This window comes from Heterodontus francisci, chromosome 13 (assembly GCF_036365525.1).
Source record: "Heterodontus francisci isolate sHetFra1 chromosome 13, sHetFra1.hap1, whole genome shotgun sequence".
NCBI lineage: Eukaryota > Metazoa > Chordata > Chondrichthyes > Heterodontiformes > Heterodontidae > Heterodontus > Heterodontus francisci.
Genome location: NC_090383.1, coordinates 8,911,026 through 8,938,919, shown reverse-complemented (window position 1 = coordinate 8,938,919; position 27,894 = coordinate 8,911,026). Strand labels below are relative to the sequence as shown.

The window sequence follows — 27,894 nt, the reverse complement described above, 5'->3', positions numbered from 1 at the left end:
GTGAAATTGATGTGCTTGCTCAGCAAATGGCTTTTTTCCTCTGCTTAAAGTATCTTTCGTTTTGAGTTGGTAGTCGGCGATTCTTTAAATACATGAAGTGTAAACCCTTTATTTAAAAAGTCCACACTGATCTTGACATGATAGAAAATTACTGGCACATATTTATTTTTACATTGTTGGGACTGGTAATATTTTGCTCCACTACTAAAATTCAATACAGGTACATTCAAAGAGATACATTTACGTCCTCTGATTATTAAATTATTGTAAAGAATAGTTAAAGAGTGCTGTTCCAAAAGATTATACAAGAATTTTGCAGCACAAAGGGAAGTACCAACTTAGTTGTAAATAATGCCGCTGTGATCATTATGGACAAAAAGGTTTAAAGCAGCTTTGAAATGTGAGATACAACAATTTAAGATTGAATTTCAGTAGATGAAAGTAATTGAATACAGTGGTATTGTGTTATATTCTTGTCTTAGAAGATACAAAGTCCTCCAGCTGCCAAGCCAAACTTACAACAAACTGTGTTATAAAATGAATGCATTAGAATTTAGCATCTATATTGTAATTGAATTTAATAGTTCTTTGTCTATTTTATATGAAAGAGAAAAATAAATGCATTCGAAGTTTCGCTGAAGTTTTATGATGGGTGTAGCTAATACTCAAATGTTAAACTACTTGAAATTAAATCTGCCTTTGGTACACTCGTGAACTGGGACCACTTAAAACATGCACATGTCTTGATTTAATCTAGATGATGACCATCCTAGGCCTAATGTTAAAAATATCATAGCAGTGGCAAAAAATCTGATACTAATTTCTTCTATCTGCAAGGCATGTGTCTTGCAACAAACAATCAGTAACTTTTCCTTTTGTTTTGCAGTGTGGGAACTTTGCAGTTCTGGTGGATCTTCATATTTTGCCTCGAGTAACAAGTAAAGACACCAGCTGGTTTACTGATCACCACAAGGAGGTACAACAAAACTTGCTTTCTACTTCAAAAAAAAAGCAGATAGCTGCAGGGAAAGAACAGAACTACAATGATGTATTTATATCTTGGACATTGTTAGGAAGGTAGTATTATGAGTTACACCTGAATTCTTAACAATTCTTGTGATATTTGAAGCCTGTGATACACATGCCTTATTTCATTGGATCCCTCAATGCTTCCTTTTTTATTGGTTTTAATATTTTGGCAAACTAAAATCAAGTTGCAGTAGCTAACTCATCTGATTTAGCCAATACGGTTGTTAAAATAATTGACCTATCAACATACAGGGAACTGTAGTGGCATGGAAAATCTTGGCCCAAATTTTCCTTGAGAGGCGCATTGGGCGCCTGCCCTGTTAGACTTGTTTGTGCACATTTAGGTTTTAAAAAAATTTCCCCACAAGGTTGCTGAAAGTGCGAACTGATAACGGTGCAGCGAGGGCAACAGGATATCTAGGACCTTGGTGAATAACAGAACAAACAAGTTATCTCCTGAACCAATTAGATTTAAAGATTGAGAAATAAACCAAGGAAGGACTGCAGAGGAGGGTGAATTAGATTGGTGATTTCAGATACAGAAAGATAAATAAAAAGAGGGAAAGAAAGATTGGATTATGAGGGAGAGAAAAGAGATGAAGGAAAAGCAAGAAAAAAAATTATAAATTTAAAATTTGGGATTTTTTAAATCTCCTAAAACAATTCACAACCTGAACGAATGAGACGCGACACTTTTAATTGTTTGCTTTCTTAGCAGACAATTATTAACAATTATCATGTTGTTAAAGGGTAGTTACCAATGGTTCCCCCTTAGCTTCGCAGGTGTGTGGCTGCACAGCAATGTGCTGTGCAGGGAATAAACAGGCCACGCACAAAGTTTCCTTTAAGATGTGCGCATGCTCTGTCGAGTGGCAGTCTTAAAAGGATCCTACAATGCAACAAAAAGGCTGCACACAGCAAAGAGAAATTGGAGGGAATGTGGCTACTTTGTTAATTACAAGACATGACTTACTGGGCAATTAATGTGCAAATGCAGCAATGTCATGACAGATTAAGCGCACAATAGCGCTTTCGCAAAGCTAACAATGGTGTGGTGCAAATCGACCAGCAGTGTGTGATTCCAAATTCACAGGGTGTCTCTTCCTCTCTACAAGTTGCTGGACAATTTCTGCATAAATAAAGCATGCGTCGTTTAGATTTTTTTTCCAGCAAAATGTGGCTAAATTCAACTGACTGGTTTTTAGCGATTGAATTTAAAAATAAATGACATATACTTGGATATGGTTGTGCAATGGTTATGTTACTCGACTAGTAATCCAGAGACTTAGACTAATCATCCAGACAATTTGAATTCAGTTTACAAATTCTGGAAATAAAAACTGGGATCAGTAAAAGGGACTACGCAATTGTCAGATTCTTGTAAAAACTCAGCTGCTTCACTTACTGTCCTTTAGGGAAGGAAATCTACTGTCCTTGCCTGGTGTGGCCTATGTGTGACTCCAGTCCCACAGCAATGTAGTTCACTCTTAACTGCCCTCTGAAATGGCCCAGCAAGCCACTTAGTTACATCAAACTGCTACCAGCAGTTCAAGAAAGCTCAACATCACCTCTCAGCGCAGCTAGGCATGGACAATGAATACTGGCCTTACCAGTGACGGCCACCTCCCATGAATGAATAATAAAAATAAATCCCTTCAGTCTGGATAGTCATTCTGCCAATGTTTTCTCTGTATTCATTATTGCTTTAAACTTAATAGTACAAAACTACACTGTAATTATCAAAGTAACTTTTACAGGAACCTTGCTTAGTGGTGTGGAGTTGATAGCTCACGGTAGGGTATTTTATTTCAAGACTTCAACTTCAATTGGAATGAGGCAAGGAAATGTGACCAATGCTATCTTTAGCCAGCTAAGCTTTAGCTTTTGAGCCTTTTGCAGTGGCTGGAGTCACAAACCACTGCAAACATCAAGGATGCTTGGGTGATATGACAGAAGAAGTAACTCAGACTGAAGTATATACAAGGTAAATTAAAATGTACAGGAAAATTTTGACAGTTCTTAGGATATATAGACAAGTCTACAGTACTTTTCCCCCTCTCATACATATAAAATCTGGTGCATAGTCATATATCTCAATATTGTTGTTCAGGCCATTAAACCTGGAAATATGATTGCACCACTTCAATCTTAATCTTGCTCCCTGTAAAGCTAAGAATCTGTGTATTTACAGTGTGTGCCTATATATAACAATCCTACCCTGACTTTACTCATAAACAACTTTTTTTTATTCGCACGTGGGATGTGGGTGTCACTGGCAAGGCCAGCATTTATTGCCCATCCCTAAATGACCTTGAGAAGGTGGTGATGAGCTGCCTTCTTGAACCTCTGCAGTCCTTGGGGGTGTAGGTACACCAACAGTGCTGTCAGGAAGGGAGTTCCAGGATTTTGACCTAGCGACAGTGAAGGAATGGCAATATAGTTCCAAGTCAGGATGATATGTGGCTTGGAGGGGAACTTGCAGGTAGTGGTGTTCCCATGCATCTGCTGCCGTTGTCCTTTTAGGTGGTAGATTTCGCAGGTTTGGAAGGTGCTGTTGAAGGAGCCTTGGTGAGTTGCTGCAGTGCATCTTGAAGATGGTACACAGTGCGTCGGTGGTGGAGGAAGTGAATGTTCAGGGTGGTGAATGGGGTGCCAGTCAAGTGGGCTACTTTGTCCTGGATGGTGTCAAGCTTCTTGAGTGTTGTTGGAGCTGCACCCATCCAGGCAAGTGGAGAGTATTCCATCACACTCCTGATTTGTGCCTTGTAGATGGTGGACAGGCTTTGGGGAACAGGAAGTGAGTTACTCGCCACAGAATTCCCAGCCTCTGACCTGCTTTTGTAGCCACAGCATTTATGTGGCTGGTCCAGTTCAGTGGTAACCCCCAGGATGTTGATAGTGGGGGATTCAGCAATGGTATGCCATTGAACCTCAAGGGGAGATGCTTAGATACTCTCTTGTTTGAGATGATCATTGCCTGGCACTTGTGTGGTGCGAATGTTAGTTGCCACTTATCAGCCCAAAACTGGTAACTACCTTTCTGCGGGATGGGAAGGGAAAGTAAGCCCTTTGGCATCAAGATGGCTCCAAGATTACACGTCTGACAGAAATAGGACGGTGATGTCCTGTGGTGGAGATTTGTAATTGCCTCCATTCTGACGCGGAACCCAGCGAATTGTGGGTTTGTTGTAGAGCTAGTTGAAGTTGAAGAAATAGTGGGCGTTTAGGGATTGGGAGTCAATGTAGGTCAGCTCTGACAGGTGTAATGAGTGCTGGGAATGGTGCAAGATAGGATTTTACATGAGTTGAGATTCAACTCATGAGTTGAGTGTGGGACATGGGGAGTCTGGCCAAGTGAGCAATGAGATAGTATGGTCTTGAAGTGACAAAGGCATGAATGTGGATCTGGTGTCTGCGGATGATGTTGCCAAAGGGCAGCGTATAGATGAAGAAGAGGAGAGGGCCAAGGATAGATCTTTGGAGACTTCAGGATAATGATGCAGGGCAGGAAGAGAAGTTATTGCTGGAGTTGCTTTGACTAAGGGTAAAACCAAACAAGTGCAGTCCCACTGTGCTGGACAATGGAGGAGAGGCATTGGAGAGGATGATGTTGATGACCATGTCAAAGGTTGTAAAGATCAAGGAGGGATATGGTACCAATCACAGAGGATGTTGTTTGTGATTTTGATCTGGGTTGTTTTGGTGCTGTGGCAGGATTGGAGACCTGATTAGAGAGATTCAAGCATAGAGTTGCAGGAAACATGGTAATGAAATTGGGAGGTGGCATTTTTTTAAATTGTAGGCATAAATACAGATGATCAATTTTTTTGTGTATGATGGTTAATGCACAGTTTGAACCATGAGGAGTCACTTGTGGAAGGCACCTGGTTGAAGTTGTAAATTTAGATTAACCTTCTGTTTTGCTCAGCTACCTTTAGGGTAAGAAGTACATTTCATGGACCAGTTGCTTTTGTGGAGTTTACCTGTGATTCTTATCCTTCCTCAGGAGAAAGTGTACAGTTTCAATTGTCAAGGAGACCACCACCCATCGCTTGAAATTTCCAGTGATTATGGGCCACATTCTCTTATAAGAAGAAGAGAGTGTTTCAGTGATGGCTGACAGTCTTTTGTTACAATGTTTTAATACATAATGTTATAAGAGGGGCAGAGAGCAAAAACAGGATGTGTGGTAAGTTAGGCCGGCATGCTCATACAGAGCATACCGTGTGAGGGAAGCTGCATTTTTAGGTTACAGGTAAAACAGGATAAGAGAAGGGTTCAGAGATCCTTTGTGGTGGATGTTCGAGAGCATTGTGAGAGTAATGAATGAAGGAGTGTCACACAAATATAGATACTGCAAGAAAAAGTTAGGGGAGCAGATAATTTACCTTGGCTGCTTTGGTAACATGGTTAAACTTCATCCCACATTGCAAAGGAGCCCCAGTGGTCAAGGAGGTGGCATTCAGTGCCACAGTATGTTCCTCCTGCTCCATATGCCCATTAGAAAGTCATCCAGATCAGACTCATTAAAGTTCATTGCTCTTCCGTTTAATCTGGCTGTCATACTTTTTGCCCAGGTTGCCTGCTTGCCCCAGTGCTACCACTGCCTTCTGAAGCACCAGCAAGTTTTATATCTTGAATCAGTGCTTCAGATCAGGCCTGTACACCTCTACAGGATCACTGCCATCTGCTGCATGGTACATAGCTTTGTTATACAAAGAGACCAAATCCTGGTGAACGAGGAGTATCTAGAATCAATCCTATCGTCAGTATCCATCCTTTGCTGTGTTGCTACCTGATTCTGCACAATCACAAGGAAAATCTCAGCATGAGGGACAAATCAAATACAAATAATTTACTTCTGTAATATCTGTCATGTGCGTGCATTTATTTTTTTTTCCAACCACAATGCTTCTGCTTGGTGCTGGTGGTGGATTGTATGTGATGCCTAGTAATTAACCTAATAGCCTTTATGTCAAAGTGATTTTCTTATAACCCTGCAGCTGATTCAGCCACGGCCAATGCCACAGTGATTGGCTGCTTTGCTGGCACATTTACTGTGACTTGACTGAGGATGCTGAGTGGGGTCAAGTATCGCATTGCCCTGAGAGTGAGCAGCCACATCTGAATCTCCTCTAGGTATGCTGCCACTGGGCCCTTGCTCACCATGTCCATGATGTATATGGAAACAGAATGCTGGATGGTAATGAGGGGCTGGATTTTATCTGGCCAGCAGGAGCGGGACTGGAGGCATGGGGGACTGAAAAATCAGGGTGGACGTGTTTGCCCAGCAACCCTAAGTCATGATGTTGTTTCTTTATTTTGTCTGCGTCAGGAAAGCGGCATTGCCACCACAAAGCGGCGGGACTGCAATTTGAATTGGCGCGCTGTTAGTTAGAATGCATTTGCATTGAATTGAAGCCAATTTTATGGGGAATTTCAAATTTAGTCACTGGCAGACAGGGATCATGTGCCATCAAATCCCCAGCCGTTTAAAGGTGGTGGCGCCGAAGCGAAGCTTCAGTGCTACAACGGGAAAGCAGCCATGGTGAACAGTGACTAGGGGAGAGGGCGAGCAGAGGCTATTATCCACCTGCAGTGCTGGGCTGTCTGCAAGGGTGGGTGCTAGGCTCTTTGCAAGGATGGGTACTGAGGTGATTTAGTACATCTTCAGAGGGGAATGGGAATATCCCAAGACAAGCTCATCTTTCCAAGGACAGTGCACAGGAAGAGAGAAAAAAATCAGCTGGCATGGGTCTCATACACCCAGTCTTTGTAGGTCTCCACACCATGCAGCAGTGGCTCAGAGGAAGGGAATGCCAGAATAAGGCTGGGCCCACCCATGAAGCTCTAATAGGACAGCAGCAGCAGCCAGCCACACCAGAGAGTGCCAGACTCGCGTCAGCTACCTCCAAATGTCCAATGGGTGGTGTCAGCGAATACTGCAGCTCTCCAGGGAGGCCTTTGCTGACTTATACGCCATGCCGCAGGCCGAACTGCAACCCGTGGGCTTCTGTGGACACTCTATGCCCGTGGCCCTGTAGATTACCGTGCCACTCAATTTCTACGCCTGTGGCTCTTTCCAGAGATCCCGTGGGGACATGTATGGGTTTCCCAGGCAGCAGCCAAACACTGCATCAAGGAGGTGACCAATGCCTTGTTCAAAGGGGTCGGTGACTATGCGATACCAAACCAACGCTGGCAGTCAGGCCGAGAGGGCCATCAGCTTCAGGGCCATCGCTGGATTCTCCCAGGTGCATGGTATCATCGACTGCATGCATTTGGCCATCTAGACACCTACAGAACAGTCAGTGGACTTCATCAAGAGGAAGGGCTTCCATTCCAGCAACATACAACTGGTCTGTGACCACTGATAGCGTTTCCTGCAGATGTGTTCAGGCATCCCGGGAAGCAGCCATGATGTCTACATACTTCGACAGTCCCAGGTGACGCAGCTTTTCAGGCCTCCACTTGCCTTCAGGAATGGATTCTCGGGAACAAGGGCTACCCATTGAAGACATGGCTACTCACGCCTATTAGGAACCCTCACACTGCAGCAGAGGAGAGATACAACCCCTGCCACGGCTTCACCTGAGCAGGTCATTGGACTGCTGAAGATAAAATTCTGGTGCTTCGATCAATCCAGTGGGGCTGTACAGTATGCTCCAGCGAGAGTCTTGCATATTGCGGTGGTCTGCTATGCTCTGCACAATGTAGCACATCAGAGGGAGGATGTTTTGCATGAAGAGGACATGATGCCAATTCTCATCCGACGAGGAGGATGTGGAAGAGGTTACTGAGCAGGCAGCAGTTGATCTTGAACCCCTTGCCAGGGCCATTGAGAGATGCACAAGGGAGGTACGAGACAATCTCATACATACCCGCTTTCTGCTGCTGTGATGGCCTGTCAAAGTGAACTCAATAAAGACTCACCTCAGTGTATCCCGCCTGTCACCTCCTTCCTATCGCACTCCAATGCCTAGCGCCCAGATCACCATGCGCTCTGACATATGAGACGCTGACCAAATATGGCCTGTGCCTGCACTGGCAGTCCATTGTGGGAGCAAGGGTGAAGATTGCAACTCGCAAGTCAGCAGTGAAAGCATGAGCTATTTACAGTAATGATTCTGACCTCCATTTATTAGCACAATTGTAGCAACTAATGAAAAGGCCACAATTACTACACTCATGAAGCCCTAGGTTTGTTTAGATGCCCTTTATACGCTTTCGTCTGCTTCTATGCAGTGCGCCCCCTGCACTGGCAGCTGGGGTAGAGTCAGGCTGCCTCTTGGCGTGGGATGACTTTGGTGGGCTTCCTCTGGCTGCCTGAAGTCTGGAGGGCTCTGGCTGACAGAGGGGTTGCTGCATAGGTGTAGGAGCGTCCTCAGTTGTCGTAGCTACTGTAGTTGTGGTCACTGGTGGAGAGGCTGAGGAACCGCTGTAAACACTCAGCACCTCAAGGGGAGCCCCCAGATGTGGAGGGCAGACCCTCTTTGTTCTCCCTTACAAGGCTTACTTGCATCTCCCTGCTAACCTGAGACAGATGAGGACCTGGGGGAGACTCCAGGCACCTCACCCTTTGCCCACCTTGCCACTGCCGCGGGTTCTCCATCAGGGTCACCAACCTTTTGTTGGAGGAAGCCATGCACTTACATGCCTGAGACATGGCAGCACTCTTGGCATGGATGGATTCCTCCCTCATCCACTCATGACCTCGCATTGCCTCTGGCAGTTTCACCATATGTTCCTTTACCTTTCCAGCATGTTCTGTACTTCTGACACCAGAGGCTTGTTATCAACCTGTGGCTCAGCATAGGCCTGACCACCCACAGTCCTCCGACTGTCAGTGGTCTCGGCTATCACAGCCTCTGTCAGCTGCTCGGGCGTGTATTTGGTGCTCTCACCAGCTTGTGACACTGAATTTAAGCCCGAGCACATACCCTTGGAGGTGAGCGTATCTGTGCTGGTGGAGGACGTGGGAATGATGTGATGGTGCATCCTCTAACTGTTCCTCCTCCTCCTCAGAGGATGACTGCAGACCTCGTCCCAGCGGCTGAGCTTGCCTCTGAAGTGCCATGACCTGTATGAGAGAACACAAACATTTGTGGGTTAGGTTGCTCAGATCTCCTCATGCCAACCATGTGTGATGCAGGACAAGTAAGCACATTGTCTCCCAACTCTCTTGTGCAGACACTTCAGTCTCACCATCGCGATTATGCAGCTGCCCTGGGCCTCTGCTAGCTCTAGAGCCGCCTCCTCTGCTGATGTCAGAGGATGCACATCAATCCTTAATGCCTTCCTGGTGTTATGGGCCCATTTCTCCTGACGTGGAGAGACACAGTTAGACCTCGCACGAAGAACAGCAGAACACTTATGCCAGTGGCAGCCCCTCGTCCCCTGATGGGATCTTTTAAATGGCTCCTCCCCACATCCGCTCTCAGGGCACATAATGGGGGTGAACTCTTAAAGAAGGCAGCCTGGTGCAGAGATGCAGCCATGCATCTGAAAGGATGTGGTGATACTTCACCTCCTTGCCACTGCCTTTGTGGTCACTCCCTGCCCATGTAGCACTCCCTCCTGGGCAGACACATGTAATCCCCAAAGAGGAGATGGATAAGGAAGACTCACCTTGGCAGAACAAAGGAGGTCATTGATCCTCTTGTGGCACTGTACCCAGTTCCTGGGGGTGACCAGGCTTGCTTGGTCAGATGGGAGTGTCTCTTCTTGCCATCGCTTGGAAAGAGGGCCTCCCGCCTTTCCCTTGCAGCCTGGAGGAGAATCTCCAGGGAGGCATCGCTAACCCATGCGGCCACCCAGTGTCTTGCCTTGGACATGATCCCAGTTACCTCCTGCTCCATCCATTCTGTCTGCAGTACATGCAGGGGCGCAGGGAGGTCCAGCAGCAGCAGCAGATGGGTGTCCAGCAGCCGCTGTGGAGGGGTTGGGGGGGTGGGTGCGTGGGTGTTCAACAGCAGCAGCAGCACTGGAGGGGCTGTCCTGCAGCAGAAGTTGAGTGGGGGCTGTCCAGCAGCAGAAGTTGAGGGGAGGGGGTGTCCAGCAGCAGAAGTTGAGGGGAGGGGGTGTCCAGCAGCAGAAGTTGAGGGGAGGGGGCTGACCAGCAGCAGAAGTTGAGGGGAGGGGGCTGACCAGCAGCAGAAGTTGAGGGGAGGGGGCTGACCAGCAGCAGAAGTTGAGGGGAGGGGGCTGACCAGCAGCAGAAGTTGAGGGGAGGGGGCTGTCCAGCAGCAGAAGTTGAGGGGAGGGGGCTGTCCAGCAGCAGAAGTTGAGGGGAGGGGGCTGTCCAGCAGCAGAAGTTGAGGGGAGGGGGCTGTCCAGCAGCAGAAGTTGAGGGGAGGGGGCTGTCCAGCAGCAGAAGTTGAGGGGAGAAAGCTGTCCAGCAGCAGAAGTTGAGGGGAGGGGGCTGTCCAGCAGCAGAAGTTGAGGGGAGGGGGCTGTCCAGCAGCAGATGTTGAGGGGAGGGGGTGTCCAGCAGCAGAGGTTGTGGGGAGGGGGCTGTCCAGCAGCAGAGGTTGTGGGGAGGGGGCTGTCCAGCAGCAGAGGTTGTGGGGAGGGGGCTGTCCAGCAGCAGAGGTTGAGGGGAGGGGGCTGTCCAGCAGCAGATGTTGAGGGGAGGGGGCTGTCCAGCAGCAGATGTTGAGGGGAGGGGGCTGTCCAGCAGCAGAGGTTGAGGGGAGGGGGCTGTCCAGCAGCAGAGGTTGAGGGGAGGGGGCTGTCCAGCAGCAGAAGTTGAGGGGAGGGGGCTGTCCAGCAGCAGAAGTTGAGGGGGGGAGGGGCTGTTCAGCAGCAGCAGTTGAAGGGGGGGGTCCAGACGTCACAGCAGCAGTTGAGGAGGGGGTCCAGGCATCACAGCAGTAGTTGAGGGGGGGGGGGGGGGCGGGGGTCCAGACATCACAGCAGCAGTGGTGGTGGAGGGGGGGGGGGTCCAGACATCACAGCAGCAGTGGGGGTGGGGTATAGATGTCACATCATCAGTAGAAGGGTCCAGTAGCTCTCTAGATTCACTGCATCAATCAAAGGCAGCAGTACAAGCAGGGCTGGCAGCACTTTAAAGATGGTGCCAGCACCTGCATTTTCATCAGCTGACGCCACCATCAATGCCTCATAGCCCATCCCTGTCCTGCAATAGGAAGGGCCCTGCGCCTTTGTAATGTTAATTGGCTGGCCACCACGTGATCGTAATCGGCTAGCTGCATGCGTGACGTGGTGACGGCGCCTGCTACCAGTGTCATTGCCGGGACCCACAATGGGCTGTTAAAATTCAGCCTGAATTCCTGCGTCAGGCTTCTCTTAATCCAATTATCCAACATGTTGAAGAAAGAGTGTTTTTTTTAGATTTGAGTCCAAGGCCTGTATTGCTGCAGTCTGTACTCTTGCGAGAAATGCTCCCACTGTGCTTAGAACCTGCCCCATAAAAAGCTCTGCGACTCAGCACTCCATGGTAGACTGTTCGTCTAAGACTGCAGGTGTGGCTATGGACTCTTCCATATGCCTGACCAGACCATGCAGGATGTTTTGAAGGGGCATATATGACTTGGGTATAATGCCCTGCTCAAACAGCAACCTCCTTTTATAAGCAGGCCTTGTGAGAGTGCAATCTCTGGCCATTGAGGCAGAGGCAAGAATCAAGGAATCAAGGTGGCTCTTTGGGATGCACATATCTTTGCTGCTGCTTGGCCATGCTGGTGAGAACTGAGAGATGCTGCCTTAGTTGGGTCCCTAGTTGTAGTTTTTTCTTCCAGGCATCCAAAAACAGAAGAATGTGTTAAAATACTATTCTGAGAACTGCCCTTCAAGCAGTTATTGCATTGAAATGTACTGTTTGTGATGGTTTTGAAACTAAGTATATGCCTGTTTTTCAGTGAATAAGTTAGAATAAAATAGACACAGTGGGCGGCGCAGTGGTTAGCACCGCAGCCTCACAGCTCCAGCGACCCGGGTTCAATTCTGGGTACTGCCTGTGCGGAGTTCGCAAGTTCTCCCTGTGACCGCGTGGGTTTTCGCCGGGTGCTCCGGTTTCCTCCCACAGCCAAAGACTTACAGGTTGATAGGTAAATTGGCCATTATAAATTGCCCCTAGTATAGGTAGGTGGTAGGGGAATTGAGGGAAGGTGGGGATGTGGTAGGAATATGGGATTAATGTAGGATTAGTATAAATGGGTAGTTGATGGTCGGCACAGACTTGGTGGGCCGAAGGGCCTGTTTCAGTGCTGTATCTCTAAATAACAAAATAAATAAAATAAATAAATAAATAAAACAGGAACATTTTGACACTAACCATGAGTTTGGGACAGGCCTCCAGTTTAATCCATCCTGACTCCCTCAATTGTTCTCACCCAACTATGTCTAAGTGGTATCTTGTCAGATAAGTAGATATAAGAATTGGCCAGTTTAGGTAGCACAGATATTGACATTATCGTGCTGCTCTTCCAACCCATCCTGTCTGCGAATAAATGAGCATGCATCATACAACTAGGTTGGTTTGCAATGAATTCCCGGGATGCTTATTGTATTTTTTTGCCAGAGGGAGCTATGCATGGTAAGCTTTCAGTGTTTTGCTTGACTTATAGCAGTGCTGCACAGAATAAGCTTCTATTATTTCCAGTTGTTCATCACTAAATCACTTCCTGATTATGGAGTTACATTTTGTTGCATATCTTATCTAGGTGCTTGGCATACTAAACTGCACTTTAGGCTTATCTTGGCTGCTTTCTTTCATGTTTCTTCATTCCCACTGGTTTCTAGAAACTGTATTTACCCTGTCTGCTATATGTTCCCAAACTTGCTAGACTACTGGGAGGGCTCCTTTAAAGCTTCATGCAGAACCGTGCTACTGCCCCATTCTACTTGTACCAATGCTGCCCCTGTCTCATCATCAAAACAGCTCTTGTGGGTTCTGGATGTCTGTGCTTCACAACAATCTTACTGAGTAAACCCTTGCTCTTTCTACAATTGCAAATTTTAAATGCCTCCTTAATATAGTTTCCATCTGCTCGGCCTGGCTATGGCTCCTGCAGCTTTATTGATGAATCTGCTGTGCTGAAACCAGCAGTATTGGATTAGTGGACAGCAATAAATTCTCCCAGAAACTTTTAGGAAGCCAGAGTTAACTACTGGATAGCACACCAACAGTAATCTCATAATTACCATGCTAATCATATGACAGTCATGATCACAATTGATTGTTTTTATATATCTCATACCAGTAAAATGCAGTATGTTGTTTAAATTGACTTAAATTGTGAAAAATTGCAACAGTGCCTGTACTGTGAACATTTTAGATTTGTGAAAAATGTGATGAGCTTTAGAAATCTATTTTTTTTCTGTTATTTTTCCTCTTTCGTTATTCCACAATTTTTTCTTTCCCTTGCTATTGTGTGCAGTATTTATATATATAAAAAAAACATGCAGGTCCTATAACTTAACACATCGAAGGAAAGATGTAGATCAATGCTGAATAAAAAAAACCTGCTAATCTTCAAAGACAAATTATGTTAAATACTGTGGTTCTGAGATTTGCTGATTGATGACAATTGTCTAAAATCTACCATTTGTTTTACTCAAGTAACCATTAAATTATCTTATTATTGGCAAGTAAATTACACCACTGTTAATCTGGCAAAATAGAGACTAAACTTGCAGGTACTTTTACTCATGAAGCATATAGATGAGCAGTTTTTAAAAATTGTTTTTCATCATTTCTATGCTTAGTGTCACTTCAAAGTTATTGCCATTCCAGAGTTACAGCCACCCTCTCCCTTAATCCAAGGTTGTTTCCAGGTTGAGAAATCTATACAAAGGACCAAGGTCCATAGTGCAGAACATTGCCAAAGACTAAAAGGCAAAAAAAGATATAATCTGGAAAATCATAATTGGGTTTTGCCGAGCATGTATTTTAAGGCCTGAAGATTGTACTAGAAAGGGAAGACAGAGGGAGGTAAAGTATTCCACAGTTTTGAGGCTCTGGGAAAGAATAAGTCTGAGCAGGAGATAGACATTGCAATAAGTCTCAATGCCAATGGAGGAAGAAAACAGAATGTGTGGGACAGCATGTTTGTAGCTTAGGATGAATGATAAGGTTCAGAGGAGCACTGACCATAGTAGTGTCAAAACAATAGAGGCTAGAAAGATTGCAAGGAGAGAGCAATTTAGATAACTAATGTTCCACTATATATGGCAGTGTTGTCAGCAGGCATTTAAAGTACCTGGCATTATGTGCTGTCACAAAGTGTGCCGCTTGGTTTGTTTTGAATGCAAGTTGCTGAGCTCAGTCCCTGCTCAAGTGCTGTGTCTGATAGAAACACGATAAAATTTTTACTATTTTTAAATTATCAGATGAAACACCCAAAGACTCCACAAATTTTCAAAGTGGAAAGAAAAAATTAGGAATGGTAGTACAAATTGCCTTGCGAATCCAAAAATTCCAAATTTTTGGAAGAATAACCTTGAGAATTTATACAGATGATGTACTGAAAGTATCTTTTATGGCTTTGGAGCATTCCAATTTGCTTTACAGCCAATAAAGTACTTTTGAAATGCAGTCACTGTTGTAGGAAACATGGCAGCCAATTTGCACACAGGCAGCTCTCGTAAAAAGCCATGAGACAAATAACCCGATAATCTGACTTCTTTATCAGTTGTTGGTTGAGGAATAATTGAAGAGGACTCCCCTGCTCTTTTGCATCCACCTGAAAAAGCAGACACGACCTCAGTTTAACTTGTCAACTGAAAGACGGTGGCTCTGATATTGTAGCGTTGTCCTAGTACTGTGCTGGAATGTCAGCCTGGATTATATGCTCAAGTCTCTGGAGTGGAACTTGAACCTACAGCCTTCTGACTCATAGGCTAGAGTGCTACCCACTGAGAGAAGGCTGACACTTTGCAATTCATTACAGGAAAAGGATTTAGTTCTAGTTGGGTATGGTGATCATGTAAGGTACTTTAACTTGAAAAGGGTAAAATAAATTTTGTCATCGATAATGGCATCTGCATGTTTGATTTTTGAGGTCTAATATTAGTTGGCTTATCTGGTATCTGGCACATCTTCAGAGAAAATATTAGCATTTTCCAGTTTAGTGCTGTTGTTTACTTTATGTTTTTAAGTCTGTTCAGAATAATTGTCTCTTTTATAGAAAATTTGCATAAGAGTATTAATTTACACTGTTCAGTTTACATAGAAATGCAACTTTCAATGGAGGTGAATGTCTAATTTTGCTAAGTAATTATCCTGAGATTTTTAAATTATTTTAAAATTTTTAAATTAAAGGGGGGAGGTGGGCAGCTGAGAGCCACCCCCCTGTCCTTGCTAACAACCCACGAGACCCCTCCCACTCCTGGGCCTCGGGTAGTTCCTTAATTGGCAGCATCCATTGCCTCTGCAGTAATGTTGCTCAGTGGAAGAGCTGCCGGCCTCTGAATGGCTGGCAGCTTTGCTAAGCTGGAAATTCCATTGCCGGTGTCCTTGATCCTGTGGAAGGCCCACCGCTGTCTGCTTAAGTGCCTAATTGGCACTTGATTCAGCGGGTCTTGCACAGAAGATGCGACACAGGTTTCTCGGCGTCGCCTTTTCCAGACGTCGAGACCCCCGCTACCAGCGTAAAATCCCGGCTTTAGTTTTTAAAGTGTCAATGATGGAAAATAAATCAAATTATGCGTTTCCATCTTTAGCATTTATTTTTGAATATGCCTGGCCAAATTTGGGGAGGTATATTCAGTTTCTGTGATGGAGAAATCCCAGAGGTGGTGCTTGAGGCTGGCGATCCAGCAGAACAGCTCCTTGGCATATATAGAATTGTCTGCCCAGCACCTGCTGGTAACAGAAAGGGAATTCCCTTAATGGTTTAGTATTATTTTCTTGTTCTATGCTTTATTTCCTTCACAAGAACTTTTAGATGTGAAGGAGTTTCAAAAACATTACATGCATTGAAACATTAGTAAGGCAAGTGGGACACAGAATTAATTGTTTTACTCTCTGAAGAGTTCCCAGTCTTAATCACATTGCTGTGGGAGGTGCTGAATGAAGGCCTGAAAAGGTGAAAAATATGACTGAAGTTATCCCTGGGACATTCTTATACCTGGTTCAGAACAAGATTGCCATTCATCTGGGCACAGGTCACTCTCCCACACACCCTACTGCAGATTGTACATAGCTTGGGAAGACCAAAAAGAAAACAAAATGGAATAAGGAAGCACTAGATTACTAAGATGTTGGGAAAGATTTAACAAATTTGCATATCCGTGGCAGGAATAATGCATATCGGAAATTCAGGCAAACAGATCAGCAGACTCAACAGAATTTCAGGTCCCCATGCCTGAACTCTTGATGTACACAAAGCTCCTCACCAGGAGAATGAGCTCAGAAAATCAACCTTGTTATTTCTCCATTCAGCTGGAAAAAAAACTGAATCTGTGACTCACAGTAAAAGTGTGATTTTTAAATCTTACATTTTTAGATCTTCTTTTGGAAAAAAAAGTATAAATTGTGAACCAAAATATGTGGATTATAATTTCAAAATATAATTATACTGATTTTTTTTGTTATTTGTAGGAGATTAGTGCACTTGTAAAGGAAGATGTTGATTTTAGGATCAAACAGTACCTTGAAGCAAGAAAACAGCGTAGTAACGCTCGACCTAAACCAAGCAAAGAACTGACACCCAGTAACCCACTGTGTATTAAAGGTAAGAAATCCTTCATTTATGTGTACACTGAGAATAAAATGTTTATGGACATGAGGGCTGAACCTTAAACTGTATTGTCAAGTCATGAATCATCACCACAAAACTACTGTCCCACTTGCCTTATTAATGTTCCAATGCACATCCTATAAGAAGGAAAACAAATGAGGTAGAAACCCAAATTGGGCTTAAAGGATATTATTTGGTAGCCAGTACAGAGACCTGGTTACGAGTTGGCCATGATTCAGAGCAAAATATTCCAGGCTACAACAACAGCAACAACTACTTGCATTTATTTAGTGCCTTTAACATAATAATACTAAGGCATTTCACAGGAGTGTTATCAAACACATTTTTACATCGAGCCGCAGAAGGATATATTGGGAAAGATATGGTCATGGAGGTCGGTTTTAAGGAGCATCTTAAAGGAGGAGAGAGAGAGAGAGACATAGAGAGACAGAGGTGTTTAGGGAGGGTGTTCCAGAGCTTAGGGTCTAGGCCATTGAAGGCATGGCTGCCGAAGCTGGACAGATGAAAATTGAAGATGAGCAGGAGACCAGAATAGGAGGAGTGCGGAAATCTCAGGATTGTAGGGCTGGCAGAGGTTACAGAGATTGGGAGGGGTGAGGCCATAGAGGGATTTGAAAACCAGGATGAGAATTTTAAAATTGAGGCATTTCCAAAATGGGAGCCAAAATGTAAGACATTGAACACACTGGTGATGTGTGAATGGGACTTGGCGTGAGTTAGGTTACAGGCAGCAGTCTTGGATGAACTCAAATTTATGTAGAGTGGAAAATGGGAGGCTGGCCCAGGGAGCATAGGAATAGTCAGGTCTAGAGGTTCCAAAGGCATGGATGAGAATTTCAGCAGCAGATGAGCTGAGGCAGGAGCAGAGTTGGGTGAAGCACAATGATGGAAGTAGGCGATCTTGTTGATCAATCGAATATGTGGTCAGCAGCTCATCTCAGGGTGAAACACAACACCAAGGTTACAAATGTGATAGTTTTGGTCTAGAGGAGCAGTATCAATTTGGAACTTGATAATGGTCCCAGGAGATACAGTGTTTATTCCATTCTAAAATACAAGTTCACAATTTTGCATTTTTTTCATGTCCTCTGAAAATAAAGATGCAAGTTAAAACTGGGTGCAATTTATAATTTTATTCTGATAAGTTGATTTTAAAATAGGAGAAATTTCTACAGGGTTGCAACTTATACACTTCCTCAGTGATATGTCTACTTATCAGATTCCATATATATATTGATCTCTACCGGATCTACCTCACCACCAATGCTCTCACCTCCTTCATTGCCTCTGATTTATCACTTTGCTTGTTCCATATCCAGTTATGGATGAGAATGGCATCAAGGAGCCCTAGCAAAACTGGAGTCAATGGGAATCAGGGCGAAAACTCTGTGCTGGTTGGAGTTATGCCTAGTGCAGAGGAAGATGGTTGTGGTTGTTGGAGGTCAGTCATCTCAGCTCCAGGACATCACTGCAGGAGTTCCTCAGGGTAGTGTCATAGGCCCAACCATCTTCAGCTGCTTCATCAAAGACCTTCCTTCAATCATAAGGTCAGAAGTGCGGATGTTCATTGATGATTGCACAATGTACAGCACCATTCGTGACTACTCATACTGAAGCAGTCTGTAGAAATGCAGCAAGACCCGGACAGTATCCAGGCTTGGGCTGATAAGTGGCAAGTAACATAAGTGTCACACAAGTTCCAGGCAATGACCATGTCCAACAAGAGAGAACCTAACCATCTCCCCATGACATTCAATGGCATTCTTCTTCTTCTTCTTTGGCCTCCTTGTCTCGAGAGACAATGGGTAAGTGCCTGGAGGTGGTCAGTGGTTTGTGCAGCAGCGCCTGGAGTGGCTATAAAGGCCAATTCTAGAGTGACAGACTCTTCCACAGGTGCTGCAGATAAAATTGGTTGTCGGGGCTGTTACACAGTTGGCTCTCTCCTTGCGCTTCTGTCTTTTTTCCTGCCAACTGCTAAGTCTCTTCGACTCGCCAGGCTTTAGCCCCGCCTTTATGGCATTACGATCACTGAATCCCCCACTATCAACATCCTGGGGGTTACCATTGACCAGAAACTGAACTGGACCAGCCACATAAATGCTGTGGCTACAAAAGCAGGTCAGAAACTGGGAACCCTGCGACGAATAACTCACCTCCTGTCTCCTCAGTGGCTGTCCACCATCTACAAGGTACAAGTCAGGAGTGTGATGGAATACTCTCCACTTGCCTGGATGGGTGCAGCTCCAACAACATTCAAGAAGCTCGACCCCATCTAGGACAAAGCAGCCCGCTTGACTGGCACCCCATTCACCATCCTGAACATTCACTTCCTTCACCACCGATGTACAGTGAGAGCACTCTGTACCATATACAAGATGCACTGCAACAACTCACCAAGGCTCCTTCAACAGCACCTTCCAAACCTATGACCTGTACCATCTAGAAGGACAAGGGCAGCAGATGCATGGGAACACCACTACCTGCAAGTTCCTCTCCAAGCCACATATCATCCTGACTTGGAACTATATCACCGTTCCTTCATTGTTGCTGGATCAAAATCCTGGAACTCCCTTCCTAACACCACTGTGGGTGTACCTACACACCAAAGACTGCAGCGGTTCAAGAAGGCAGCTCACCACCACCTTCTCAAGGGCAATTAGGGATGGGCAATAAATTCTGGCCTATCCAGCGATGCCCACATCCCCTGAACGAATAAAAAAAAAAATTCCTCCAATTACATATTGGGAATATTGAAACCATTAGCTTCTGTCCACAACACAAGCTCCACTTCTGAGCCACCAACTCCATCCCCCTCCCTGGCCACTGACTTGAGCTGTTCACAATCTCATCACCCTTTTTGACCCTGAGCTAAACTTCTGACCTCATATCCTTTCTGTCACTAAGTGCATGCTTCCACCTGTGTATTATTGCTCATCTCCACCCACCACAGTTTATCTGTTGCTGAAACCATATTCATCCCTTCATTAACTCCAGATTCAGCTGTTCCAAAGGCATCTAGCCGCCTTGTAAACTTGAGCTCATCCAAAACTCTGTCACCTGTATCCTAACTTGCACCAATTCTATTCACCCACCATCCCAGTGCTACATTGGCTCTTGATCCAGCAATGCTTCGATTTTAAAATGCTCATCCTTGTGTTCAAATTCTTCCATGGTCACTCCCCTCTCTATCTCAGCAACCACCTCCAACCCCACAACTCTCCGCAGTGGCGCAGTGGTTAGCACTGCAGCCTCACAGCTCCAGCGACCCGGGTTCAATTCTGGGTACTGCCTGTGTGGAGTTTGCAAGTTCTCCCTGTGTCTGCGTGGGTTTCCTCTGGGTGCTCCGGTTTCCTCCCACATGCCAAAGACTTGCAGCATGATAGGTAAATTGGCCATTATAAATTGCCCCTAGTATAGGTAGGTGATAGGGACAGGTGGGGATGTGGTAGGAATATGGAATTAGTGTAGGATTAGTATAAATGGGTGGTTGATGGTCGGCTCAGACTCGGTGGGCCGAAGGGCCTGTTTCAGTGCTGTATCTCTAAATAAAATAAATTAAAAAAAAAAAAATCTCTGGCCTCCTGCAATTCTGGCCTCTTGCGCATCCCGGATTTTCAGTGCTCCATCATTGGCGGACATGCCTTCAGCTGCCTGGGTGCTGGAATTCCTCCCTAAACCTCTTTGCCTCTCTCTCTCTCCTTTAAATCACTCCTAATAACCTACTTCTTTCACCAAGCTATTTGATGACCTGCCCTAATATCTGATGAAAGGTCTTCGACCGGAAACAGTGGCCGGGATTTTATGTGTCCTGTGGTGTTCCCAACAGTGGGGCCAGAAGTTGTTGGAACTTCCGCTTCCGCCATTTTTCCCGTTTCGCACGCAATTTTTTGTGTAAGTCAATGGTGCAGCGATGGGCACGGGAGACACGTACGATCATGCAGCAGGGCCGGACTTTCATTGGTGGAACCTGCCCTCACTCTGTCAAGCACCATTTGCGCCATGGCTATAAATCATTCTGTGTTCCAGGTCTCAAGGAGCAGCAGGCTATGTGTTATGTAAATGTCTTCAGATTTATCACAAATAATTGTTTACTTAGTTTTAACTGCTTTTTCCTTCGTTAATTTTTCAAACCCAGCACCAACTCCGCATAATTTTTTTTGACTACAGCAAGAACTAGAAAGATGTCAGCCAGCAGGCAGCATCCCGCTCCACAGTTCAGTTTTGCCTCCCTGCAGGTTTTGCTTCAGGCTGGCAGGGAAAGGCGGGAGGTTCTCTTCCCTGTAGATCAAGTCAGAAGACCCTCCCACCTGACCAAGGCAGCCTGGATGGAGGTGGCGGAGGACGTCATGAACTGCGAGGTTATGCGACCTGGGTTTGGTGTTGGAAACGTATCAATGACGTGCTCAGCTCGACACGGGTAAGTGGTCTTGCTGTAGCTGTTCCATTGTTTTTCCCCCTGACTCTGTGTGTTTAGGACAGGGCAGACAAGGCATGAAGTGGAATGCGTGAGCAGCCTTGATGCCATGCACTAAATGATTGTGACGAAAGTTGACAATTGGCATCTTTTATGTGCTTGGGTGTGTTGTGCGAAAGCCAGTCCAGAATGAGCGATGTCGATGTATGTATACAATGGGTGTTATGCATCTTTTGACATGTCATTAAATCTGCACTGTTTCCTGCAACATAAATGCACTCCCAACCAGCGGGAGCGAGCAAAGACAGGTGGAGGTGTCCCAGACATCAGAGTCCTGACAACGGCTGAGGAGGCAGCAGAAATAACAAGAGGAGGGAGGCTGAGCAGTCGCAGATGGCAAGGCAGGATCCTCAAGGTGTAAGGATGAAGTGTTATCTTCAGTCCTGCAGCCATATATGCACACCAAAGGAAAGTGTGTGAACTCATGTTCAGCTGATGCTTAATGTGCCTCTCTTTGTGTCTCCACTGCAGGTGCCTGCACTCAAGCGATGGAACTTCCTCTGGGGAGGAAGATGCCAATGGCCCAGAGGGTGCACTGTCACCTGCCTCCTCTTGCACCTCCACCAATGCAGATACATCCACACGGTCCACGGGGGGTTTAAGATTAGAGTCTGGGTCACAATCTGGTGTGCAAGACAGAGACACGTCCCAGCAGATGAGGGAGCATGTGTCAGCTGGATCCCCTTACAATTGGAGGACTGCTGGGGACCAGGCCCCTGCTCAGCCCAATGCTGATGATAATCCTCTGTTTGTTGCTATGAGAAGTCTGCCGGAGGTGCAGCAAAGCCATGTGGAAAGATGCATGGCTTTGCGTATACCATGGAGGAGTCCATGCAAGCCATGATGTCAGCCACGTCCCAAGCATATGAGTGTATGGCTTCCTCAGTTGAGTCTGACGAGCTCCATGGTGAGTCTGGTTGAGCACTCGAGCGATATGCGCTCTGACCTGCACTCCATCGCTGTAGCCATGGGCTCCATGCAGCAGAGTCTAAGTGAGAGGGGGATGAGGAACCTGGACCTCTCTATGGGTGCTCCTTCCCCTCAGGGAGATAGGCAAGTACCATCATGCACCCAGATGGAGGACTAGCATGTGCCAGTTGCCCCGGAGCCTTCCTCTCAAGACACAACCAGGGTAGCAGCATCTCGTCCTCCCCACCTCCTCCTAGCCCCCACATTGACCCCCTTACTCCAGCAGGCAAACACACGGGATACTCAAGCACAACTGCTGCACATCCTCCAGTAGGATGGAGCTATCAAGGCCACATTCCTCCAGAGGACGCCTGCCACAGTAATCCACAGCAATGGGACTGAGCAGACTGCCTCCACCTCAGCTGCTAATGTCGGGGTAGCACCTAGACGTAGTGGTAGAAAGTAATTTTGATCACGAAAGTGGCACAGGTGTTGTAAATATTGTGCACATATTAAGGACATTTCAGTACATATTTATTTGCTTTAATATTTGATGCACTCTCGTAAATCATTTGCTTTGTTTCAGTTGAAAGGTAAAATGATTTATTGGAGGCCTATAGCAGGAACACATTGATGCTTGCAATGCATTTCTGAAAATGTCCTGTGTCCTTTTATCATTGACATTTGCACCTTCAATCTTCAATGATGGCTGTTTGTCATTTGAAGATTTTGCACTTTTTTTCCTTACCAACATGGCTTACATTTGTTGTTCTATGGTCAGCTCCTTACATTCCTTGCACAGGTGTGTTTGTGGTTCCATCGTAACCCAGAAAAGATTTGATCTACCGGTCACATCAAAGTACTGCAACGTTGTAGGATCCTATGTGCGTGGGGTAATGCCTTGATGCAGGACTATATTTCCATGGACACACAGGTCACTTTCAATGAAGTTGATAGCTTACAGGCCGTTAGGCACATCTCCACTGCAGGTTCACGTGCTGTTGTCAGAAGAGCTCTCCTTTTCGATACAGCAATGAATAAAACCTCAGGCATATGTGAGCATATTTGGAGAATGTTTTTTTTCTCCACGCAGTGTTCCTTTATAAAGTGCCTCAATATTGGCTTAAACATGCAAATATGAGGTTCTCCCTGATGTCTCTCCATGGCCCTTGTATCTGTAATGGCATCATTTGCATTGTTGTCCTCCTCCTCCTCTTCATAGTCATCCTCATCTGATGCGGACTGGTGTTCCTCCTGTTCCTCTGCATGCAAAATGTGACCACATCCGATTGCCAAATTGTTCAGTGCACAGCAGACAATGATTATCCGTGAGACCCTCTGTGGTGCGAACTGAAGAGCCCCTCCAGACTCGTCAAGGTAACATAAGCACATTTTCAACATGCCAATGATGTGTTAGATGATGGCTGTGCTAGATGCGTGCGCAGCATTGTAGCTCTCTGCAGCAGCGCTTTGGGGATGCCACGCTGCTGTCATCAACCATGTACAGAGGGCATAACTTTTGTCACCTAGGGTCCGGCCATCTACTTCAGCTGGTTCGTCAAAAATTCCTGGCAGCTGTGAGTTCCTCAAAATGTATGAATTGTGACAGCTCCCTGGGTAACGAGTGCAAACCTGCAAGATCCTTCTCCTGTGATCACAAGCTAGTTGTGCGTTCAAAGAGTGGAAGCCTTTGCGATTCACAAATGCAGCAAGCTAGTTCCAGGGGGCTCTAATGGCCACATGAGCGCAGTCGATCACCCCTTGCACTCTAGGGAACCCAGCAATGGCACCATAGGCTGCAGACCTTGCTGCCTGGCTGTTCTCGTCTACAGGTAAGTAGATGAAATCATTGGCATGACGCAATAGGGCATTGATCACCTCTTTGATGCATACAATATATGTCGCCTGTTGACCCCTGGAAGGCATTGCTGGCAAAAAAATTGAGTGCAGCAGTCATCTTGAGGGTAACGCATGGAATTCCAACAAAACCCAAGAGGTTACAGGTCATGCTGCAGGATCCTACAAATGTGGCCATTTCACGCGACATCCTTAGACATCTCTGGCATTGCCTCTCTGACATCTAAAGGTAATTTGACCTTGTCCTGAGGATGCCATGACATGCCAGCGCCTGTCTTCGATAATGCCGTTCCTGGATGTTATCATTCTGAGCATTCTCATCTTGTTCTGCCCACTGCTGCCATTCAGGCATCATCTGTTGAGGGAAAAGAGCCCTCCTTAGTCACTCCATTTGCTGCTCTTCCCATGGTAGGAGACAAATTGGGCATATGAGACGTATGTCTTTGCAGCTTTGCAAATAATGAAATGAGCAGTGCATTCCAATTCAGGCCTCTTGCCAGTCAACTGAACCATCGAGGCAATGATCATGTGTCTTAAAATTGCACCCAGTAGGAAATCCCACCCACCGTCATTGATCTCTTCCCAGTCGACTTGTAATCCTTGAATGGCCACGTGGTTTGCATTATCGTTCGAGAAAATGGTGCGTGTACATTTAAGGCATGTTTTCCAACCTCCTCCTGTCACCTTCCAGCCTGCACCCATCACCCTTTACCCACCCAATATAATCTTACACCTTATCGCTGTTACCATTGAACCTCCCCACCTTACTTTGGACCTTGTCATAATCACTTTATTCATGCCATTCCTCCCCCCGTTCTATTCTGTTACCATCTAAATGCCGACTCTGACCTTTGATTCTCCTTTAAACCACCTTAATGTTATTGCCAAGTCCTGTTCCCCTCCCTATGATGCCGTAGAATACCCAACCTTGTCTCAATTTTGCCCCCTACAAACACCAATTGCCCCATTGACTGTGACTATTCCCATTGCCAGCCAGTACCCTGAATACACCCCACAGGTTCCTGAAGTTGACAGCACTTATCCCTACCTTTAGGCCCCTCATGACCATCCATTGACTAATGCTCAAATCAACCCACTACTACTGCTGCTGCCCACAGCCAGCTTCAACAGCAATAAAACCACTACACACCCTGGATGCTCCCATTCTCCCTCCCCTGCTTCTGCATGCACCCGATTAACCCCATACTTTGTCCTGCCCAAGTACTCTCCCCTGCTCCTCCATGCATCCAATAACCCCATCCTTTTTCCTGCCTGAGCACTTTCCCCTGCTCCTCCATACACACCCCTCCATGCCTACCCCACCATCCCCTGAGAAGAATCGCCCTTGCTAGTGCTGAGCTTGGAGCCATACATCCATTCCAGTGTTGGCCTTCCCTGTGCCAGAGTTCAAGACATGAAACCACTAACCATAGGCGCAACTGCACAAAGCTGACTGGTGTACACCAAGTTTAAACAAATATGAACCAGGTGGCACAGGAATACTGCTCGTTGTGAACTTAATCTGGCACATAGGACTTAATTTGAACTAACTGTATGGTAATGAGTATTCATGGCATGGAAATGAATGCAGAGCTGCAATCTGTCACCGTGCGGGGGAACCCGGACTGCCGCAACCACGCCGCTGACTTAATTGCAATTTTAAAAAAGCCCGCCATCGGAAATCCAATAAACAATTCCGCCGAATTAAATCACTCCACACGCCACCAAAGCCACTCTTGCAGGGCCCATAAAATTCCCTGTTAACTCTGTTTCTCTCGCCATAGGTGCTGCCAGACCTGCTGAATATTTCCAGAATTTCCTGTTTTTATTTTTAATACCTTTTTATGTGGCTCAGTGTGAAAGTTTGTCTGATAATACTCCTGTGAAGCACCTTGGGATATTTTTACTATGTTTTTTAAATGCAAGTTGTTCTTGTCATTAATGTGAGAACAAGTGTCGGTCTGGAGAGCAATCAAAACATTTTTATTTTGTTGGGTACTGGAAGAGAGTTGGTCTCTACTTTCAAGTTACATCTTTTATAGTGTGGATATTGTCCCCTATGGGGATTAGCAAATTAACAAAAAAACAAAATAAACAACAATTTCTTCTTTGCTTAATAGAATTTGTGGTATGTTCAATCCACCCACTCAGTCTTGCTCCAGATCAGGAATTGACATGGGTGGCCCACTTTTTAAACTGCTGTGTCTGTTCAGACATGACTAATTTGCAACAGGGCCAAGACACAACAGGAGCTATACATTGAAAAAGTGAAAATCATCAGCTTTGCACTGTTCAGAGAAGCTCAGGCACCCCATGACATCAAAGTTCCTGTGCATTCCTCACGGAATCCTTTTCCTGAGATTACTGACATCGATTAATCCATATGTGCCCCATTGCTTTACTGTCCGTGACGATTATGACATCTGGTCTCAGATTAGCATTTCAAGTTTAATGTGGATATTTCAGTGATGATAAAGATCTGACGTCCTAATGTGTGTACAGTGTTCATAAATTGCTTCTGTGCCCCGCAAAGAAAAGAACCCACTTGTCTACTTTTTTTGTAATCTGACAGACTCTACTGTTCTTTGATGTGATTGATTGTTGTACAGGTTATGTAATTTTTCTTCTTGTAGTTACTTCGTTCACGCCCTAGTTCCCAGAATTTACTGAAAAGGGTGCAGTCATGTAACACCGCCTGTCCAACTATGTCTAGTAACTTCATGTTAAATGGAAGAATATTTTGCTCGAAACAGTATCTTGTCAGTACTGTACTTTAGCCTCATTCAACTGTATTTACAGCACTGGTCAACGAAGCAGACTATTTAGTTAGCTATTATTAGTTTCTCTCAACTAAGCATTGTGAGAGAACAGCAAAGAAGATAGCTTTTAAAACAAAAATAACGTGAAATTTCTCTATTGAAAATGAAGTACTGAAATATTGATTGAATTCTATTGAAATATTATGTAGATTTTCTATCATTTGTATGGATATCAAAAAAACAGAGTTATAGGATAATGTTTGATATCATGGTATTGCCATAATTCCATTCTGGTTTCGTTGAAGTCAGACAGTAAGCAAATTCAAATGCAGGTGCTTAACAATGCTGTTTAGTATAGTTGAACTCGCTCCAAAAATGACCAGATGTAATTAAATATAGAAATGAAAGAAAAGAACAATACAATATAAGATAAAGGGACAAAGAATTATATTATGCTTGAGTTAAAAAGTCCAGGCAGCATTAATTTAGATATTTGTGACAGGTTGCCACAAATGTGACCATCAGTAAATTTGATGTAGTGTGAGTTTATTTAAGAACCAGCAATCAGTCAAATAATAAAATTGGAGGAAGGTACTGCAACCTGGACAAATCAGAATTATTGTTCATTTCCAGATTCAATTAAGATTAGTATTGACTTTGGTTTTAATTTTTCTCAATATCACAATTTGTAGGTAAATAATGGATCAAAAACATGATTTAGTTGAAACTGGGTATACACGATGGACACTTTTTCTTACTATACACAAGACAAACTCTTGATTTCCTTTTAGTGCCTTTTGATGCATCGAGTCATCAGTGCATGTGTCAATGAGAATCATTGGAGTTTCCATAAGGAAGTGAGTTTTATAAAATTATTTTCAGAATAAAATTGTTTGTGTGTGGCCACAGAAATGTATTCTTTTGTACTTGTTTAGTTTTGTATATGTCAAAAAAATCCCCATCTCCACAGGAGTAGCTGATTAGTTTTCAATGCTGGTTATATTTGTATGAGAGAGTAGCAACAGGTAGTGGTGTCCTTGCGAATGACGTTGAGGGAGTGAGGACAAAACTGGATGCAAGGGGATGTGTCAGATGTGGTTGGACCTGTTATTGGAATCTGGAAGCACTTGGATAAAAGTTT

At 45.0% G+C, this 27,894-nt stretch overlaps 1 protein-coding gene across 1 annotated transcript in view; it reads left to right on the top strand.

Moving 5' to 3' along the window:
* slx4ip (SLX4 interacting protein) overlaps positions 1-27,894 on the top strand; it is a 117,372-nt gene that overhangs the window by 42,983 nt on the left and 46,495 nt on the right. The window contains 2 exon segments of the mRNA XM_068044329.1: positions 887-976; positions 16,595-16,727. Of these exon segments, the coding sequence (XP_067900430.1) occupies positions 887-976; positions 16,595-16,727 (223 nt within the window).